This window comes from Periplaneta americana, chromosome 9 (genome assembly GCF_040183065.1).
Source record: "Periplaneta americana isolate PAMFEO1 chromosome 9, P.americana_PAMFEO1_priV1, whole genome shotgun sequence".
In the NCBI taxonomy this organism is placed as follows: Eukaryota; Metazoa; Arthropoda; class Insecta; order Blattodea; family Blattidae; genus Periplaneta; species Periplaneta americana.
Genome location: NC_091125.1, coordinates 72,287,982 through 72,310,614, shown reverse-complemented (window position 1 = coordinate 72,310,614; position 22,633 = coordinate 72,287,982). Strand labels below are relative to the sequence as shown.

The window sequence follows — 22,633 nt, the reverse complement described above, 5'->3', positions numbered from 1 at the left end:
TTTGCATGAAAGAGTACAAGATCGTCATCTAAATATTGATGATTGATGATGATGATGATGATGATGATGATGATCACGATGACGATGACGAAGAGGAGGAGAAGCAGAATCTCCCAATGACTGGTTTTAGTTTTAATGTTTAACTTGGTTTATTGAAATCATAACTTACTTAACTTAGGCCTACATATTTTTCAAAGAAATTGTGTTATTTTTTCATACTCACTCTTAAAAATGTTAATTAACATGAAACTTGTACTTTGTACTTTAAACTAACAAATAAAACATACATCAGTATGAGCAGTTTCGAAATTAATCACCTTACACATACGTTTGTAAAACTAATCATATGCATATTTCAGTTAGAAATTTAACCTCTTTCTAGCGATATAATTAAGTTGAAAGTTAAACATTAGTTATCTGGGACGACAAAGAATTAAATCACTATACATGTAAATTTTCCACTATTACATTGCAAAGCTTTGGACAAATATTTCGGCTCTCCTGTAGAATTAGAGAAATGTTAGATTATCACTTTAGGAAATTGAACTACTCATTGTCAATTATAAATCTGCGAACAGCTACACTGTAGGTTTTCCACACCGTAGACACGAGGTCAAATGTAGCGAACCCTAGTGAAATGTCTGCTTTACAAAGACTGTTTTTATGAGTGAGATATTCTCAAGCTACTTCCGTTTGATTTAGGCACTCCACTATTTCTCCATTATTATTATTATTATTATTATTATTATTATTATTATTATTATTATTATTATTATTATTATTATTATTGGCATAACGTAGTTGGACTTTTCATAAAATACAGACAAGTTCGAAGTCCTTTGGAGCAATGCGTAGAAACTCTAAGTCACTTAGAGTTTCTACGCATTGCTCCAAAGGACTTGACGCTTGATAACAATTTGATAATCGAAAGAAAGAAAATAAATAATTACCATATTTTTGCTGTGTGTAAAACACTTTCGTACTGCAGTAGCGCCCGTATAAATTAAAAAATAAGTAAACGCCATGGCTCCATCATTATTTCAGTTGGTTGTGGTCGGGTCGGCATTCTCACAGTGAGTAGCCTAACGCACCCAAACACTTTAACTGTCGATAGAAGATTGAGTAAGGACCACTCACAGGTAACGTGGCTGTTATTTTCTTCCAAAGACGGATAGGCTACTTGATTGGCAATGTAAAGTCTTATACCGACTCATTTTAATTTCCAAGTTTAATTCCATAATAGCAGAACTTAATTTTGATATGGGCGAGAAATTGGAAGTTATTTTTCCTCGAAACCTCTCATTCACGAACAGGATAAGGGGCAGATTTAGGACATGGGCTGTCACGTTTTATTTCCTTTCCGATGAAGTAATACTAAACAATTTGCATCGATCCCTATTGGGTTTTAACTAGTGAATGTTAGTCTACTGGCAAGCAAGATAACCGCTAGACCACCAAAGGAGACTGCAGTTTAAATTAAGATTGGTATTATATTACGTCATCTACTTTATTCATTACTGCCTCTTCTTCAGTAATGTGCTCCAGTATGGTACCTTAGGATTGGAAAAAAAAAATATGCTTAATTACTGTTCACCATCCATTGTCCTACATAGAATTTGCAAACCCCTTTAATTCATCTACGACATTGTCGACATCTTCGAACACTCAATCCCCAGAGTGCTTGTCATCCCACTGTCCTCCTAACCGAGGGTCTTCATTGCGCCTTGATCTATCTCCCCTTCCTCTAGTCTTCTGTGTACCCTATTCATGATTTGTTTTAGACGTCTTGTTATTCATGCATTGAAAGCGACGTTCCACAGTAATAGTTTTTTTAGGTTATTTTATTTTTATAATAATTTTTTTTTTTTGGAATAGATAACTTACTTAATAGTTACTTTCCCTTCGTGATATTCTGAGACTCTATTCTAAATATGAATTCCTACCGCAATCAATTTATTTTTGTACTTGTATTTTAATTTGCCGAACTTCACAAACCAAAGTAATTATATTTTTGTCTGCGTCATTATGTATGCGATTTTTCCCTATTATTATTCTTGTTGCTCTACACACACTTTATTGCTATTATATTTCAATGCTATTCGATTATTTCATTATTAGATATACTAGGCCTACAATCTCTCTTGTTTAAAGTCTATTTATTACAGTTTCCAGTCATATTTATTTCTTGCTTCTCTAACATCATTTTAAATTACGTCCTCATGTATAATAATCAGAATTTTTATGTTTGTTTCTACTCCCAAAACTTAGTGATAAATATCCATTTACTTTAAGGAAATTATTATTAATATTAGGGGTGTTACTATTATAATTGAAACTAATTATCCCACATCCTCGTCTGTAACGCAGATGGTCGGACGTCAGTGTATTTACTGTACTTATGAGTAGAGAGCGGATCTGTGTGCGGTTAGAGAACGAAACAGGTTAGACGCGACGCGACGCCAGCAGTAGCAACACAGTTCATGCATACTAACCATGAGGGACAACGCACACAGAGCCGCCCTTTACTTACGAGTCTGTGTGTTATTGATATGTCACATCATGAGTTAGACTATGCCAGAATATTCTGTAACCTTTCATACGTGCACACATCACAATGGTCACAATGACGTCAGTCACGCCGAGGCATATAAAATTCCATAATGTGAACTGGGAGACATACAGATATTCAGACAAGATTACGAAACATGTAGGTCTGTTAGTTTAGTTTAAGTTTCATTTCATCGTAATTCTGTACCATCAACTTATATTTTCCGATCGATCAGTAAACTTAGTGTTTGCAGCCCTTGGTTGTTAAAGGACTTAGGTCTTTTACTTACGCATCTACAACGCACTCCAAGATAAAAAAAAACTTCATGCCAACTTCATTACAATGCTTTCTGGTGAAGGTCCCAGTCACTATAGGAACTAGATAAAATACCTTGAAAATGCCTTGGATTTATAGTATTGATTAGTATAAATTGATGTGATCACTGGGAGAGCTAGCCTATAAGCCCACCCAACCCTCCTTCCCAAATACGCACCTTATATATACGAAAATCGTCGTGCGTGAATGAAGAATACGGCCATAATTCGTTAATGTAACAGAGGGTTTCAGTGTTGCCAACATAGTAATAATACTACACACCTAATCCAACATAACCTAACCTCTCTCATACTACACACCTAATCAAACCTAACCTAACCTTTCACATAATACACATCTAATCTAACCTAATCTAACTTGTCACATAATAGTACACACCTGTAGTATTGCCCGCTCTGCTACTCGTGTCGGTAGCCATCTAGTGGAAGTGGATCGTAATTCCAGAAAGAAAATATGGCGACTTTCATAATAATTACTAGACTTCGTGGAATTGTCACGAGAATCTCAAGGTTTACTGCGCACGGGGTATAGACTGTATGAGAAGGGGGCGTGCAAAGGATGGAGTATGCCTCTAATGTAAACACTGAGCAGTATACTGCGGTTACAATAAAACCTGTATCCTGCGTTGAAGAAATATAACGAATGATCATTGAAGTAGGAAATGTCTAAACATTTAAATACACAATTATTTTATACTGAGATATATTAACTCTTAAAATTTAATGTAAGATACTCATATCATTCCTTGAATATGTGCATTGCAGTGAAGAGTTACGTACATTTTGAGCGACTGCAAAGTAACCTCCTCCGATGGTCACTTAAACGGTTTTTATTTTGGGAAAATGTAGTCTAACTAGTCGTTAGCTTAACTGAAGAATATTGCTGGAGAACCTTTTAAGTGTAGTGTAAATATTCGTAATTTAAATATGTATTGTATTGATTAAGGCTGGTTGAGTGGAAGAGAAGGCCTTATGGCCTTAACTCTGCCAGCGAAAATAAAACATTATTATTATTATTATTATTACGTTCAACATCATACTATGTAATACGTACATATTTGAAGAACGGAAAGTCACTACTTTTCAGTACACCAACTTCAGATCTCTTGTCGTGACCTGATGGTACATCATTTACAATACGAAGTTGTGAATAGGCAGAATTTTTAGCAATAATGTTTCTCAACTTACATTTCACTTTTTCTGAAATTAGTGAATTGTTATTTTGGATAACGGTTTGTGATACTTTATCCACTATATTAAGGGCTTCTGAGAGTTGTAGTTTAGACGATTCTAACAGGATGATACTTTTGGATACGATTTTAAAATTAGAATAAGTGAACAGAATATCTTCCAATAGCTGTTCAGAAGGCAATGATTTTACAGCTGCAACAGCGGAACTGTCTGTGCTATCCAATGAATCAATTACCTCCGTTATTTTGCCGTATTGTTCTGCATAATAATTAACAGCATCCAACCACGTTCCCCAACGTGTCAAGACTGGTTGCGGGGGTAAGGGTATTCCAGGGCAATTATGTGGAACAGCAACACTCTCATTGTAGCATGTTTGATTGCACTGAACAGATGTTAAGCTTTGACTATTCCAACCACAGTAATGCAAAAATAAGTGCTTACATAGGTTTACATTATCTGTAGCTGCTCCATCTATTTGGACCGGTCACAACTCTTAACATGAACTGCTTATACTACGAGACCGGGCGGTCGCTTACCTTCTCTATACTACCGTATATCGGTAACCTGATTGCATGCTGCGTGTGGCAATTCAACGAAGTCTAATAATTACATTTAGTTCGTTCAGTGTATGTTTTGTGATGTATTAAATATTTAATGTTGTGATAATTCCATATATATATATACACACAATAAGAATTGAAATATCCTGTGGCTGTGATAAAAGTATTGAAAATTGGTTTATAGCGTCACATTGGCAGTGATAAAAGTGTGAAATATTCGTTCAATGGCCGGTGGATACTCTACTTTGACTCTTTTTTATCCTCCTATCAGCTTTCTTGTTAGAAATCAATGTTTTATACAACTTGTATAATAATCTAATTGTCTACATGACATGTCTTATGATTATGTAATTCCCACCCTCTTACACTTCTTACTTAACAACAAAAGAGAACGCGATCGGGGTAGTTGATAATGCGTTGTTAATTGAACCGTGCTGGATCGAGCTGCGGCATTCCCATGACATCCGAACCTGCGTGGCGGGCTCTTGGGGTTGTCAGCTATTGTGACAAGCCATCACGAGCTCATGACGTCATCACGCAACAATTAACCTCTATCTCTTGAAGCGCGCCTGCCACTTGATGACAATAGCGCGGATCTCTCGTTTCTTTTGTGCCTCTCGACATGATAGAGATGACACCTAGTGGAAACCACTCCAATTAACACGACAGTTTTCTTTCGCTTGACAAGACAAAGCATAAATGAAGTCTTTAGTGTTTTGTTACGTGTGATTGGTTGGTGTTCGTGACGTCAAATAGGAAACGACGCTGATTGGTCATTATTTTGAGGTTATTGTTTGTTCCCATGTTGTCTCAAGTCCCATTCTTAAGGCCTCGAACACGTTTAGCGTCTTGCTCACAGATGTGAGACTGATTTACCTGAGCATCCCAAGCGTATACAAATGTTCATTTGAATGAAATATTAAACGTGTCTCTTTTTGGGGCTTGTCCGTGACAGAACTAACTTTTATGACAAATATTTGTTTAGTCTGTTTTATAGCTTTCTAGCCTTTCTAGCCTTTGTACGAGAACGTTTGCACATAGCAATTGAATTACAATCGTCAATTCAAGGTGAAAACTAATTCATTGATGTGTCTCAGTGCCCGCTGAGATTCATGGCGGTAGGTTCCATGTTCCTGGTTTTAGTGAGCGTTCGTAATGAATGACAAAATTGCAAATCCCACGAAATGTGAAATTCGAAGTTTGATTCAGAATTTAAACGCAAATTACGTTTGCCCTATGGAATGCATGTTGACGATGGTATGTATCAATCAAGTGTGAAAAAGTAGTGATTAATGTTTAAAGAAGGAAAATAAAATCTTAGCGACAAAGAAAGTTCCTGTCTTCTCTTTCTTATGACTGAAGAATTAATATATATATATATATATATATATATATATATATATATATATATATATATATATATACAGGGTGTTTCAAAAATACGGGGCATAATTTCACGTATGTATTTCCCACGTGTAGACAATCAAAATAGTTCATTACAGCATATGTCCGGAAATGCTTTATTTCCGAGTTATGGCCTTCACAACATTGAAATTCACCGGAACGTTTTTCTTTCCGCAGGTCGTTGCCGTCAAAGGAGACATTAAGAGGGCACTCTGACAGTTCATTCCGAGGCGAAGGTTACATTCAGTGTTGTGTAGGCGTTAGACTGTGCGACATGTATTCAAATCAAGAGCTGGCAGAGATACACTTCATGTACGGTAAGGCGGACGGCAATGCTGCGCTGGCTCGTCGTTTGTACCAGGAGAGGTACCCACAGCGACAATGTCCAGATCGGAAGACATTTGTACGTCTCCATTACCGTCTGTGCGAGTATGGAAAATTTAACTCTTCTGGTTTGGGAAGGGGACGACCAAGATCTACAACTCCAGAAGTACAGGAGGAGAGTCTGGAGGCTGTGAATATGACTCCTATCAGCACACGAAGGGTAGCGTTGCAAGTCAATGTTCCTCATACGACTGTCTGGAGACTGTTGGAATCTCTTCGGAATCGAATTGTGGCATGTTCTGAGGACATAGCAATACTCCTGGAGTTTGGGATCGTGTTCGCAGTCAATGAGACATCGATGTGAGTCTGTATTCAAGCAGGAGGTGGACATTTTGAACATCTTCTGTAATGACAACGATCTGCGGAAAGAAAAACGTTCCGGTGAATTTCAATGTTGTGAAGGCCATAACTCGGAAATGAAGCATTTCCGGACACATGTTGTAATGAACTATTTTGATTGTCTACATGTGGGAAATACATACCTGAAATTATGCCCCGTATTTTTGAAACACTCTTATATATATATATATATATATATATATATATATATATATATATATATATATATATATATATATATATGTTGACGACAAAATTTACAAAGACAAATGCCCACTCTTCTTCAACTGAAAGATTTATTTCCTCAAAGTGAAGATTTCTTCATGAAATTCTTACGAACCATTTTGAGTACACAAAAGTTTGTTCTTGACAATCTGCTAATGGCTTCATTGCCAAATGCAAGGCACTAGACAACAACAATTATCAGAAGGTGCAAAAGAAAAAATCAAATGGGAAAAGCCTGAACATTCCTTTTTGGCGGGAGACGAATCTTTTAATCACATTTGTACAGGAAATTAGACATTATTATCTAACAAACTCCCTCAAAGTAAGTACCAATCAATGAAGTAACATCATCCAAGATCTCCTTCAAAACCAAAATAAGTCAGCGAACTGCGAAAGCAACTGTGTTCTGGGACCGAAAAGGTCTCTTAAGGAATTATTGTAGGCCGACAGATATTTTGAACAGATAGTTTGCTCTACAATTTAGTGAGAATTTCAACAAGCCTACTAGCTGCAGTTAAAACAGGAGGTTTACTGATTTTCCAGATAGATCAATAAGAGAACGGCAGGCCAACAACATACACCACGAAATAAAAACACAGGCATACCAATCATCACTCCTGCATTAGGTGTGTTACTTGCTTCACATAAATTATGCCGTAGTCGTCCTCGATAGCCGAGTGGTTACGTACTTGCCATTAAATCCAATATTCGTTACTTCACACTTAATCAAGCTCATAGGTTCCTGAAGACGAAAAAAACTTATTAGACCTATGTTTTCTGTCAAAAAGAAACCGAAGGCAGGAAGTTCAAGTCACAAATTTACAGCACAATTAAGAATCTTGTCTCTTAACGAAATAACTCGAGGTAAAATTTATCGACCATCTCTCTCTCGCATTACAATTCAAATCCGCCGGTTTTCATCCATATTGTCATCCTATCATCGAAGATTGTAATCTTTCCTTGAAAGTGTTCAAATATGGATTTCTCCATACTAACAGACTAGAAGAGTCGAGCACACACTACGGTGTTAGTAAACAACCAACAAATTGATCGTAGTTGCATGTCATAGTCATGCTTTATCATTCTGTTTCTTTCTCTTCACTTAGCCTATCTGTAACCTTCATTCCATCGAAGAAAGATACGAAACTATCTTATCTTCCTATCATAAAAAGTTTTCCAATGGGTAACAAAGTCACCTATACAAGCCTGGGCACTTCGTATATCATGTTGTTTGATATCTTCAGGAAAAGGCGATGAGGAGTTTGTCTAACTCACAAGCAAACATTCTGATGGGGGCAGATAAAAAAAAGTTAAATTTTTTTCTTCCAGCATGTAAATAATGTCAAAAGAACTGCTTATACAAATGTTGGCCACTCGACCGTAATTACGAGGCTGTCCAGAAAGTGATTTTCCCTGTGGCCGTTTACAGAAAAAGCACAATTGCATGGAAAGATTTATTGAAACAGATACAGCAATTGTTGAGGTATTTGTCAACATATCCCCCACTGGAATTGAAACATTTGTCATATCATGGGATCAATTTTTGTATCCTTGTGTCGTAAAAGTCAGCCGCCTGGGATCGGAACCAGCGTTTGACAGCCGTCTGCAACTCTCTGGCGATCCTATGATATGACAGATGTTTCATTTCCGGTGGAGAATATGTATGTTGAAAAATAGCTCAACAATTGCTGTGTCTGTTCCAATAAATTTTTCCAATGAAATTGTGTTTTCTTTCTGTTAACGGCCACTGGCGAACTTATTTTTTACGGCCCTCGTAATTGCGGTCGAGTGGCCAAAATTTGTATAAGCACTTCTTTTGACATTATTAACATGGTGGAAGAAAAAAAATTAACTTTTTTATCTGCCACTATTAGAATGTTTGCTTGTCAGTCAGTTCAGAAGTGTAAGGAATTTCTTTCAATTCTGACGAGAAGAAACATCTCCAAGATCATAAACTATTATTACTTACTTACTTACTTATTTACTTACTTACTGCTTTTAAGGAACCCGGAGGTTCATTGCCGCCCTCACATAAGGCCGCCATCGGTTCCTATCCTGAGCAAGATTAATCCAGTCTCTACAATCATATCCCACCTCCCTCAAATCCAATTATTATTATTATTATTATTATTATTATTATTATTATTATTATTATTAATTATCACTGTTATTGTCAGATTTATTATTTAACCCTTATGATAGGATAAAAAGCGAGAATGGTGAGAAGTAGTAGTGATAGTGGTAGTGGAGGAAGAGGTAGGGATATAAGCAGTGTACCTAGCATCTGAATTCAACACGTGCGATAAATAGCGAACGAATTTTGGTCTGGAGTCTCCTATCTGGGAGGGTTCTTGTAAGTGCAGTAAATCCACAACATATGGCTCACAGCTTTACTTATGCACCCAGGAGACGTCATACTAAGAATTTTATCCCTTTTTAAAATCCGTCACCCACGGCAAAGCTCAGGCTTTAGGAGCGACTGCCTTCTGATCTGAAGCTGCGTTTGAGCGTGGGCTCGATTCCGGCTTGAGCTCATTGTCTGGTCGGTTTATTCGAGATTTTCTCCAACCGTAAAGCGAATGCCTAGTAATCACATGGCAAGTCCCCGTCCCCATCTCGTCAATTAGCCTACCATCTCGCTATCACCATTTCTATCGACATGAAAACTTAGTACTTGACATGGCATCGTTAAATAACAAGCTAAAAAATTCATACTTATCCCCATTGCCCGAATTTAAGCCCTCGAACCTTGGATCCATGGCGAACATGGTAACCATTAGACCGGCCAAGGAGACAGGATGATGACAGATACAGTTAAATTTTGTCTGTAATCCATCCTCTGGAATTTACTTTCTTTCCAAAGAAAAACGTTTTTGTTAAGCTTCGCAAAAATTAATTGTCCATGGCCGAATTTGAATCCGTGAGCCGGAGGATAATGACAAGTATTCTTTTTCACCAATCATAAATGTAGTATGTATAATTAAATCTTATTTTTTAATGTTGGATTTGCATGCTGTTAATTCCATCTTCGGCTGCCGAATTTACTTTTGAATGATTTTTGCAATTGAGGCGGTCTCTGGAAAAAGGGCCCATAAGTAAAACTCGTGTTTTGAGATATGGATGGTATAAAGATTTGTTTTAACTTTACTTAAAGACAACGTCAAGACAACTAATATAATTATATAAACTAAGTGCATGTTTAGGTAGTACATAATGTGCAAGATCTTATTGGTTTGTTGAGAGAAGATCATTACATAAAATGAAATACTGTCAACTGTTATGGGCCTTTTTTCTGGAGAACAAGTTGGTTGGTAGAAAAATGCATATTATTTTAACATGGAAGTGGAAAAGGCAAGCAATTAATGGCCTATTACTCTTAAACAGCATGAACAACAATATATGTATAATAACTTTATTCATATTTCCAAACAACTGCACGATTTTAAAGAAAATTTCAATCTCACAATATAAACATAGAGTGAAATTATTTTGAAGAAATTAAGAAGAGAGGAAAGAAAGACATTTTTGTAGGCGTTTTTTCCCATCAATGTGGTGCTGTAGTTATTTTGCATCCATATCACATCCGCAGTCATTCTCCGGCTTTTCATCATGGTTATTGCTAGCCTCGAGGATTCCCTCTATCCATACATAACCTTCATTATCCATGTGTTTGAAAAGATCCCTACAGCTCTTCACAGACTACAAAAATCACAATGTTCATTTTAGATTTTCGAAAACGAAAGTTGTTTGAAATATGTGAAATAAGTTTTATATTTCATTTTTAGTTCAAGTCCTGTTTTCTATTTGAAATGATCACAAAACAGATTGCCTAAATAAGATTTTCACGTTTAGACTTAGATTATAAAAAATGTACCCTACTCAAAGTTAGTTTGATGTTGGCAGTAATGACTGTTACTACGTGAGATTTATTTCAAGAGCGATTCTAATATGCCCCTTACGTTTTGATGAATTTTATGCAACCTTTTTCTTCAAAAGAATCATTATTTAAGAGTTTCTTTTGTATCATAGGCCTATTTATTCTTTTCGCAGAAATTTGAAATAAATTTAAAACCATTCTGCGACACTTTTCAACGTTAACTCCATTTCTTCTAATGACATACTGTAGGCTACATCCAAGTATTTTCACGTATTACTTTAGGGTTCTCTGTCATATTTCGGTTCACCTTTTTTTTATATATCGACATGCAGCCTGCTAAACTATAGTCCTGCAGTGATTTCTCCTTTGCATTATAAAATTTACTGAAATACACATTCTTTTTATTATTTATAAATGTTATAAAACATAACTTCTTAGAACAGGAACTAACGGCCACAAAATGTTTTTCTTCAGTCACATCTCCTTTAGCTAAAACACAACTTTTACTTTGTCTTCCCTTGATTTGTATTTCTTCACGTTTCAGTTAACTTTACTGTAGTCTCTCCTTTTATATATTATTTTCACAATGTATTTCCTCCATTATTTAACATGACTGAGTGACGAACGCGGATGTCATTGGCTGACTGAACAGAATTCCGCAGCGCACATCATAATACAACTACTACTGTGTCCTTAATACACAAAACAAAATCAGTAAATCACCAAACTTCATACACTGTTAACAAACAAATGCAGCTAATGAATTGTTCTCCGATGAAAGAGCCCATAGACCTATGAGCCTATTTTCTAGAGACCGCCTCAATTGTAACGCTGTCTATTCTCTTAATATAACTTACTCTTATGTATTCTACTTTCCCTTTTGTCATTCTATCCAGTCATTTATTGGTTGTACGAGTATTTTACACATTTCTCATATGTCATTACCGTATTACATTTTCTGTTCTCAGTTCTTGTAAGAATTTTCATTTCTGTAATCTGAATCGCATTATATCGATTATAATCTGTCGCTCTTCGAAGAAATGGAACAGAATAGAAGAGTAAATAACTCTTTTATAAATTAACTGTATGTATATCTTTTAAGTAATTGCGTAGATATTTTTTATTTTTTCACTTTTGGGCGTGTGATATTTTATTGCAGTGTTGCAAACATAAAAATGCATATGTTTTGTAGAGATATATTTATTTCTGTTTTAACATCAAAATGTGTTGTGTGTCACCTACTTTCTTGTAAAAAGAGGACAACTAACAAGTTCAACATGCACCAGCTCCTTCAACCTCGTCTGGGAGAGAACCGTCAGCACATGATATATAATTACTAGGCTACATGGGTCTATCCAGTTGATGGATAATTTATATTAATTTTTCAACGTAAAAGATTTTATTTTAGAAGGAAGTTTGTTTCTTGCAACCATTCTTATTGGAGTACAGATTGTAACTGTACAAGATAGTATCAATTGGATTATTTCAAATTAAAAATCCATTAATTTTTTACTAAAAGTTGTTATATTTTATGTTCATCATTGAGATTGATTCACAGACAGTGAGTATGTCCAACAGTTTAGAAAAAGTCAGTGTACACAAATGGAACGATCAAAATACTTCAATTCCACAGACAGTTGACACGTGCATAGCCGTGACAAATTTCGAAATCTGTGTTCCGCAATATCACAGTACTTTTTCTTTATACTTTGTGTAATGGGAATGTAAAACATAATCATAATCAAAATATGTCTCCTATAATTCAACAGTATTTTGTACAAAATGGTAACTATTGAAAACCACTATAGGTTCGTTTATAAGGGAAGTGAGACTATCAGAGTTCAAAATCTTCTGTTGCGGATGCGATACCGCCTCTTGTAACGTCGATGCAGGAAGAAGCCCACCGCCACCAACAGGATGGCAAGCACCGTCAAGCCTACCACAACACCAAGCATGGCGTCCGAGGACTGGAACGTGACATTGGAATTGTCGGACGAACCTCCGTCCATCATAAGGCGCTGCGATTGGCTACAAAGTACCGGTCTCTTTTTGTCGTAGAAGTGCACTAGGCGCGTCTCTCGCAGAGCTGCAGGCGATGCGCACCTGTAAAAGAGTGCGACATTCATGCGTTACAAAACTTCAAAGGTCATAGATTCTGTATTCATTACAAAGAGGGACTGTCATGAATTATTAAGACTACTGAACCATTAGAAAGTCTTATCGCTGAAGATTGACAATGGGAGAGGCGTGATGAACCATCAGCTACTGAGTAGCTCAGGCGGCAGCGGGCTTGTTTGCTGATCTGCAGCTGCGCTCGGGCATAGGTTAGGTTTTCGCTTGGACTGATTGGGTCCAAGATGTAGAACTATGTCCTTCCTCGAGTGTGAGTGAGGGGATATAGGCCTATACGAAGTTTCGGATGTCCCAAAAAGTGCAAAATTTGAAACGCTTACTGTACGGAAACCATACCAGCTACGTTAAAGATTTTTTTCAAGTTGGGTAGAAGACAGATGTCATTTCTTACTATGTAAACCGGTTGGGCCAGATGCACGAGGGGCGATGGAGAGCGGCGAAAATGACCGTCTTTAATGACCTCGGTAAGGTGCAGCGACATGAGTAAGGACCGTTTGCGTAGTGTGACTTGAAATAAGGAAGCGAGCAGTATCTCGTTCTTGAGCAAAGACAACACTATCAGTGAATAAAAAGACCATTTATCTGCGAGTTAAATTACGAAAGTTGCGAGACCAAGTTTGTGAGATTAGTAATGAAAATTTAAAAAATGTCAAATATTCCTAAAAAAATTTCGGAAAAAATACCATTGTGAGATGCCAAATGCATTAAGAGAGGTGGCCGGAGCCTACAAGGATTCAGGAAAGACCACTTATATCTGAAGCCGAGCTCGCTAACTCCTAAGCTACGTCAGAGAACATGATTATAACAGTGACCAGTAGAGTCCTGCGTTTGGTTACTTTGAACACAAGTTAGGTGTAGACCTACATTGATCATACCAGCTTCACGAGAAATTGCGAGTCAACAGTTCACGATGCTTTCAGTAGTCTCCCCACACGCTCCAGTACTGTATGTTTACGTCTGTTCATTTGTGTGCGTGTGTGTGTGTATACAGGGTGTTTCAAAAATACAGGGCATAATTTCAGGTATGTATTTCCCACATGTAGACAATAAAAATAGTTCATTACAACATGTGTCCGGAAATGCTTTATTTCCGAGTTATGGCCTTCACAACATTGAAATTCACCGGAACGTTTTTCTTTCCGTAGGTCGTTGCCGTCAAAGGAGACATTAAGAGGGCACTCTGACAGTTCATTCCGAGGCGAAGGTTACATTCAGTACTTGGATCGAAGGTTTCCTGATCGATCGATAGGTAGAGGTGGCCGAATTGCTTGGCCTCCACGCTCACCTGATCTGAACCCTCTCGATTTCTACTTGTGGGGCCATTTAAAATCATTGGTTTATTCGTCTCCGGTGATTGATTTGGAATCCCTTCGGAATCGAATTGTGGCATGTTCTGAGGACATACGCAATACTTCTGGAGTTTGGGATCGTGTTCGCAGGTCAATGAGACATCGATGTGAGGTCTGTATTCAAGCAGGAGGTGGATATTTTGAACATCTTCTGTAATGACAACGACCTGCGGAAAGAAAAACGTTCCGGTGAATTTCAATGTTGTGAAGGCCATAACTCGGAAATGAAGCATTTCCGGACACATGTTGTAATGAACTATTTTGATTGTCTACATGTGGGAAATACATACCTGAAATTATGCCCCGTATTTTTTAAACACCCTGTATAAGTCGGTGAACAACAGGAATAATAGCCTATTCACGTACAAAATATCACTTGGATTCAATAAAAGTAACAAACTATTTATTTAAAGACAGCTTATACGCAATAAAAGATCATTTTTACCAGAAATAGACAAAATTAAAAAAAAAAATCAAACGTCAGACTATTTTCAGAAGCCACTACAATTTGTCCACACATGCAATGAGAAAAACCATTCAAGCTAAGATAAAGATGCATTTACTGAAATATATTAAACAATATTAAATATCTATGCAATGCTTCCACACGCTCTCAGAGTCGCTCTGAAATGCTCAACAAATGTAACGATATTAATTTAAAAAGCACATTCGAATTTCTTCCTACAACAGATTTTGTTAACAGTGTGTATTAGTCGTAGTGACATAAAAGAAATCGAAGTCTTAAACAATTTTGAATTCAATAAAAAAACTCAGGCCCCACATAAAAATATTTTGTCTCCGCGGCCACCTGGCGCCCGAAATCTGTCTACCGCTGACTTTTACAATAAGTAAAACGCATCTAGCTCTTTAATTTAAGTTTGGAATTAACAAATTAAAAATATTAATATCAGAACAAAGTTAAAATTAAACAAATTATGAGTCCGTGGTTTGCGAGTCTCTACACATTACAAATCCTCTGATTGAGGTTCTGGCTGATATACGTCAGAGGAAGAACAATTATTTGTATGCATCTGAAGTCTGATTAGTTTAACATATAGCTAATCGGCGATGTATGCATTGGAGGAGGAAAGGAACTGGCCACCCTACTCCATTGTCTCATAGCCTAGTTGCCTCATAAGTAGTGCCTTTTGGTATCATTTGTGAGGTTCAGACCTGTCTTCGGATACTTGACACAAGAACAATACATTACAATCAATGACTGTAGGCTAAAACATTTTAAGTGTTTCGAATGAAAATTGCTTTCTTCTTTCTTATAAAATACATTTTCTTCTTTCCTAACGACATGCTCATTACCAAATTCTACTATTGCAGCACTCATTTCCAACCGCCTAGTTTTGTTTTGTTTTCGAATGTTCACTGAACAGCAGACCTGAACAACAAGGGAACCGTCCCAGGTCGTGCTGCTTGAATTCATATTTCATAAACGAGGAAAAAGCGAAACGAATGACTATCGCCACGTTTCTTAACGAACGAAAATTAACTTAAATATGCATTTTCATTAAATTCAAGCAGCACGACCTGGAACGGTTCCCTTCTAACTAGCATTGGATGCTGCTGAGCTATACTCCATAAGCCCTACATACCGGTACCTACACTATTGTGGGTTGCTTGGAAACTTCAGGAAACCAAACGCAGGACTCTAGTGATAAGAGATGAATCTGTTTAAGAGATGGAATACTGTTTCTGCTAGCAAGTTCAGCATTGGGTGCGACTCACCTCAACTCGTGCAATAACTTTGGAGTGGAGTTTAGCGCGTGAGGTACAATCTGGTCCAACACCCACTGCAGGGAGCACGTGCAGGCCCAAGGATTATGCTGGAGGTCCACCTTCTTCACGGACTCCCAATTCACATTCCCGCGCTCCAGGGACGACAATGCGTTGTGGCTCAGGTCCAGCTGCGGAGAACAAAGCATAATTTAAAATCGACTTTCTTTTAAGCAGTTGAATGAACACCACAACATGTAAAAATAATTAATTTTGTCTTTGATTGCTAAAATATTTGCTACAATAACGTTTAGATATTGTTATAGTAACTATCACTTTTCAACTGTAAAACTGAATCCCGCTAAATGTATTCTTGTTTGCCATCCCATCATTGGGAATAATGAATTTTACCTTACATGTGCCCTTACTTAAGACTGGAGTTCGCCAGTCAACAAATTAATAGGATTCAAGAATGTCTTCACCGACCATTTGGAAATATAAAAAGAAAATTCCACCTTTTACCAGCTGAAAATGAAGTGCAGTCTTCTCTGACAGACTATTTCACATTATTTATTACATGTATCATGCATTCTCGAATAACAGTTCCAGAAAATACTCATTAATTGCATAATTCGCCACCGTTTTTGTCATTATCAGTAACATTGCCATTTATATTATACTTTTCTTCTTCTACTTTTTCGATATGTGAACAATTGCTGCAATATGCTCCCACTAAGCTTGTTCTGTTGTAACTGACATATTCGTCGTTTTCCTTGGTTTACCTCATTTGTTCCGTAAAATATAATGTAACACGTGTTTCAGAACATGATCATCTTATATTATCTACAATTTAAATGTTGCATTCATATATCTGTTATCACATATTTCTCCAGTAATATTAAATAGTCTATTCTCCATTCCCTTTTGGTGTTGTAATTTCTCTATTAGCCAGGTAATGTCACCCAAGCTACAGATATAAATAAATAGACTAAGAATGTACGGATGAAAGGTATCCAAGGGTATTCAAAATATAAAAAACAGATTTTCTATAGTCCTCAGTTTGTTCAGGATGCTTTTCCGTGTTGGAGGTTCACGTCCATATTGAGTTCTAAAAAGACCCTGAATAAACGTAACAGACCTTTAAATTTGCTTGCCACAACAAGCTTGCTATCTTGTCCTGAGGGGTCGAAATTGTTTACTGAGCACGCCAACGTCACCAGTTGGCGCATGCGCTTGATCGAAGTATGTACTAATACAAAACTTTGAGAGATTCCCTTTGCGTTGTGCAAACCGGAAATGTTCTACAATGAACACCTTTCGAATTTTTTTTTTATTTTAGATATCTTTCATCCGGACACATTTCAGCAGATTCAGCACTTTTCTTATTGCTTCAGTTCATGTCCAATTCTCTTCTTTCTCAAATGATGGTACTAAGTTTCTGCTAAGTGAGAATTTGTATGATTTCAGTGCTGATTTCAAAATAGGAATGTATAAGTTGTGGTTAGTTGGTTTTGATTAATTGGTTATTTGGTTGGTTAAGGTTGGTTAGTTGGTTTGTTGGTTTGTTTGATGTTATTATTGCTTACTTTTTGTTGGTTCTATGGTTCGTTTTGATTTGACTGAATTTTGATATGGTTTGGTTCCTTCTGGTTTGAGTTGAGCTGGATCGGATTGACTTAGTTCGTTGATAAATTTTGCCTGAAACCCTTTCAGTCAGGAAGTCTATTTTAGGTGTCGTAAATCTGTGACACGAAATTAGAATAACCATTTTCATTTTGGTCGTCTGATACCACTGTGATTTAAAGACTATAATTACCGAGCAGGTGCCCACGTCCGTGAAGGCGTCGGGATGCACCTTGGTAAGGCGAGGATTGTGCGCAATCCGCAGTTCCAGTCGCCGGCTACAGTTTTGTGCCAGCGCCGCCATCTCTGCCCCCTCCATATCCTTGGAGTCGTCAATGCAATCCCCGCAGGGAGAAAGAAGACCTGTCAAAAAGAAGTTAAGATGTTGCAAATAATTAAAGATAAATTCCTGTCAAATTCAAGTCCACTTATTAATCATTAGTCATTACTATCGATTTATAATTATGTGAAAACGAAAGATTGAACTTAACAGACGTGTGGAACGTTTACAGATTCTCAAATATTTGTAGTTGTAAGCCTTTTATTATTTCTTTGTCACGAGAATTTTTTTCCTTTCTAATATTTGCCATTTTATGATCATCGTAGTATCGTTTTGTCATAACAAATATTTTACTTTCTATTTACACAGATTATAAAGAGAAAGAGGCATGCGGTAGCGTCGCGGTTAAAGCGTAACGCTGGAAGCAGGAAGGTCGAGGGTTCCATTCTAAATGTAGTCATTGATTTTTTTTCCATTAATTTAATCATTTCGGTCTCACTATGACCTTGGGGTTTATTAAGCCTCTAACAGAGATGAGTACCAGGGACATTTTCTTGGGAGTAAAGGCGGTAAACGACGGGCATATAGGACTGGCATTCCTACTGTCATATCTTATCGAATGTCGGTACAGTTGGGAGCCTTAACCTTTCGCCAACCTGTCGGCCACCATGGCCTGTGATGGGATGACTTTACTGGCTTTACTTAAACATGAAGTATTGTGATGCTGCAAAAGTTCCATTACGAGATTTTCGCGGAAACCCACGCTCTCAGCATCCCTTTATATAAAAAGTGTTATTACAGTGGCGCAGCCAGAATTTGATTCTGAGGGGGTTTGAATTGTTTGAAAAGAACTAACTGCAATACATACGGTAACAAGACTGTAATGTTTCATTACTTATAATTACAGTTTGACTGAAACAATATTTCTCATTGGACTAAATAGGCGCCCAACTAAAGCTGTTTGCTGCTGAGTCCACTGGACACAAATTCAGCATATACTTTCTCGACAAGAATGCAATTATGCACATGCGCAATGCGTTATCATGACATATCAATCATGGAAGTTTATAGTAAAACAGTACCGTCAAAAAAAACTTTCTGAGTTTATCTTTCACACCATAGACTATCGCCTATTGTGCTGATGCGTAAACATGAAATGTAAATTTTTCTCGTTGTAGTTCATTTTGTCGCATTTTACTTTTAGGACGTAAGTTTCATCTCATCGCATTTCTTTTAACGTAGGTATGTTCAAAAGTTGATATTCTTGGTTTGGCAACGCTAGTGTACGCTACTGTAGCCTGTCTCGTAGGCAAAGGTACTGCGTGCTTTCGCTTAGTCTTAACGGTAGTGTAGAGTAACGCATTTCCTTTTTTTATAGTGGTTCCGAAATTAACGTGGCTTCAATGTACGTCCAAAACATTTTAACGAATTTATTTTAAACAAATGTTCCTGAGATGTAAATAAATGTGTATTTTAACGTCTTAGTATTATATAAACATAGGCTATATACTTTTAGAGTTTTAAGTAGGTGTGTGTATTTAACCTCTTAAGAGTTTATAAACATGGACTTTAAAATACTGTAATCAAAAGTAACAGAGAACAAAACATTAACGTTTACCGTAAAATAGAACATGTGAAATAGAACTTTTAAACATTGATAAAACAGGGTATTATGACCATGAAAACATTTCATCATTTCTAATTTTAAAAAAATATCTTTCAGCAATGAAAAGAAAAGCAGTAGGTGGTTTTATGTGCAAAACCCTTAGGGTGCTATTCATAGACATTTCGCTAGCCCGGGCTACGAGCGTGCTAAACAGGATTCATATCATATCATACCATATCGCTGACACTGGTTTATGAATACGAAAAACGTTAGTTCGCTGATCATCCACCGAAAGCCCGCGCTAAGAATGTCTATGAATACGGCCCTTAAAGTTTATTAGAGCCGAAATTAAAGAAAATAATAATTTTGGAATTTTTTTTCAGACAGGCAATTAATAGGAAATTTTGTAAAATGTCCCTTCCTCTTCCTCTTTCATCGAAGAAGCCTTACAACATGCTTCTGCTGAAAATGTAGTTACAGAAATTAGATAACAGTTTTCTATGTAGATAGCAACAGTAAAATCGCCTTAATAACTTGTAAAATATATCTAACTACTGTCGCAAATAATATAGACCTATACATCATTGTTTTTGCTGACATTACTTTTGATTATGCTCCCAATCATTTCTATCAAATGTAGGCCTACACCATACATTCGTGTGTTAACGATTTCATTATTCCTGTGGTTACTTGTTTTTTTGCCAAATGCTAAAACCCAAACATATAACATAGGGTGTTTCCAGAAGAAATTATACTTCCTAATATGTGGAAAGCATTAGTAATTTCAAAGCTTTTGTTAGATCATGAAATAGCATCACACAATGCTGCCAAATTAAATTTTCCAAGTATTAAAATTACAAACTGTAAATTTCACTCAGGATAGAGTTGGCTTAGAAAAATTAAAGGAAATAATATATGAAACCAGGAGCTCCGAAACAAAACATCTGAAATTCGAAAGTGATTAAAAGCTTTTATTTTTTGTTTTTTCTATTTGCCAGCATCAGAGGTAACAGATGTTTTTCAGAATTAATATCACAGGTCCTCTTGTTAGTGAATGTTTTAGATTTCTCATTACATTCTGGAAAACTATATTGTAACAACAATCTTCCCCCCTGAATTATAGGCTGAATCACCACAATTTCGAACTGTACGAACTAGACATAGCAGAATGTTACCACAGTGAATTGCAGCATGAATTTTGCAAGACATACCTCCTATCTTCATAGTCACAGATGTGCTAAAATAAAAATATACTACATGTGAGATGCCGGTACTAAAAATGTCAGAAATGGAAATAGAAAGGACAATAAAAAAAGTGGAATGGACAAACACGCAAGGAATTATTCATCTTTAATCAGTATGAACACTTCAAACACTCGGCATATAACAAGGACAGTGTGTCATTAAAGAATCGAAGAGTCCACTGATTTCATTTTAGAGAAATCGGCAGTTTCATTTCGATACCTCAGCCCCCTGCAAATGATGAGCACGGTACCTGCAAATGCGCCCGCGTCCAACTCCGTCAACTCGTCCATGTGACTGATGCTCACGAATGTCAAGTAGAGGAAGCGTTCGCCCTCCCTCTCTTCCGCGTCCGCACCCCCCGACGGCTTCGGGAAGCTCACTTGTCGGATAGGGTTGTAGTCGAGGCTGAGCCATCGCAGTGCCGGCAGGACGGCGCCTGTCACATCGGCCGGCACCTCGTTGAGCTGGTTGCCTGATACGTCCAGCACCTCCAGCTCGGGTAAATTCCGAAGAGATATCGTCGCCAGCAAATTGTGAGACACATTCATTAACTGCAAAATTACATAAAACTATGAGGTCACTGCACTGTCTTGTCCTGTTGCAATCTAGATGATAAGCATTTGAGACTGTTAGTTACAGAGATGATGTATACCAACCAGCTTACAGTAGAGATTGGTTAATTGAACATTGGATATTTAGAATTTTTGGGTAATTCGAATAAAAGTGTATTCCGTGATTCCTCTTGAAATTCCTATTTAAACCGACGTTAAAATTTTACTTCTTTTTTCGAAGTTTACATTTGGATAATTCAAAGCCATGGTTTTAACGGAAATAGTGTCCTATTGTCTAAATCTAAGTTGTTAAATTATTCCAAGAAATCAAATTCTATTCCTAAAATTCATAATTAACGACAGGTGGAGGAACAGAAAAAGGTCATTGCTACTACTAGATGTCTTAGTATTATCCATTGACTAACCGTAGATAAAGACAACAGGCGGAATGTCCAACGCTATTTACAGATAGTTTATATGTGCCCCCCTCCCTCCCACTCACCATTCAATAACTTCGAACGGAACGAATTTGTGGATAATCTTCATTATTGTACGTAAAGAGGTTATGGTCCGTCCCAGAAATCTGTAGAGTAGAAAGACGAAATAAAACCTCTGTGCAAGTGGTATGTGGGAGGGCTAGAACAATGACCGCTCTAGGGAAGGCATTGGTTGAACGAAGCTACCAATCGCTTGCAGGGAGGAGATCATTTCTATCTGAACTCTCTACCACGAACGTCTTACCTCTTAGCGGCCTCGAGCTGATGCTGCCCGCAATACACTCCGGCACAGATAGACTACGCCCCCATATGCGCCAGTCACTCTACAGATTCCTGGGACGGACCATAGTATGTTATTGGGTTTTCTGCATTCTCAATCTCGAAACGTGGAGCATACTGGCGTACATAAGTTTAACATTAGCAAAGAAAATATCATCAGTTAAGTGTGCTTAAAAGCGACAGGCTCATGTCAGTAGATTTACTGGCATGTTAAAGAACTCCTGCGAGACAAAATCCCGGCACACTGGCGACGCTGATATAACCTCTGCAGTTGCGAGCGTCGTTAAATATAACATGATATAAAAAACACACCAAATGTTACTTCTTACTGTACACGAGAGTATAATTTTTTCTTGATATGAATTCTGTGAAAAGGTAATTTGCTGGTTAATTCAAATTTTGGATATTTCAAACTTTTTCAAATTCCCCTTCGAATTCATTGTAATTAATTACTTCATAAACACGATTCATCACATCGATTT

The 22,633-nt window shown here is 37.1% G+C and overlaps 1 protein-coding gene across 3 annotated transcripts in view; it reads right to left on the bottom strand.

Moving 5' to 3' along the window:
- Positions 1-10,384: 10,384 nt before the first annotated feature.
- Positions 10,385-22,633, bottom strand: part of LOC138706083 (insulin-like growth factor-binding protein complex acid labile subunit) — a 61,065-nt gene continuing 48,816 nt past the window's right edge. For all 3 annotated transcript variants that reach the window (XM_069835022.1, XM_069835023.1, XM_069835021.1), the window contains 4 exons: positions 21,075-21,375; positions 17,887-18,056; positions 16,083-16,261; positions 10,385-12,966 (listed from right to left, as the gene is read on the bottom strand). In XM_069835022.1, coding sequence (XP_069691123.1) covers positions 12,705-12,966; positions 16,083-16,261; positions 17,887-18,056; positions 21,075-21,375 — 912 coding nt within the window. In that variant the 3' untranslated portion in view covers positions 10,385-12,704. The remainder of the gene's footprint in view (positions 12,967-16,082; positions 16,262-17,886; positions 18,057-21,074; positions 21,376-22,633) is intronic.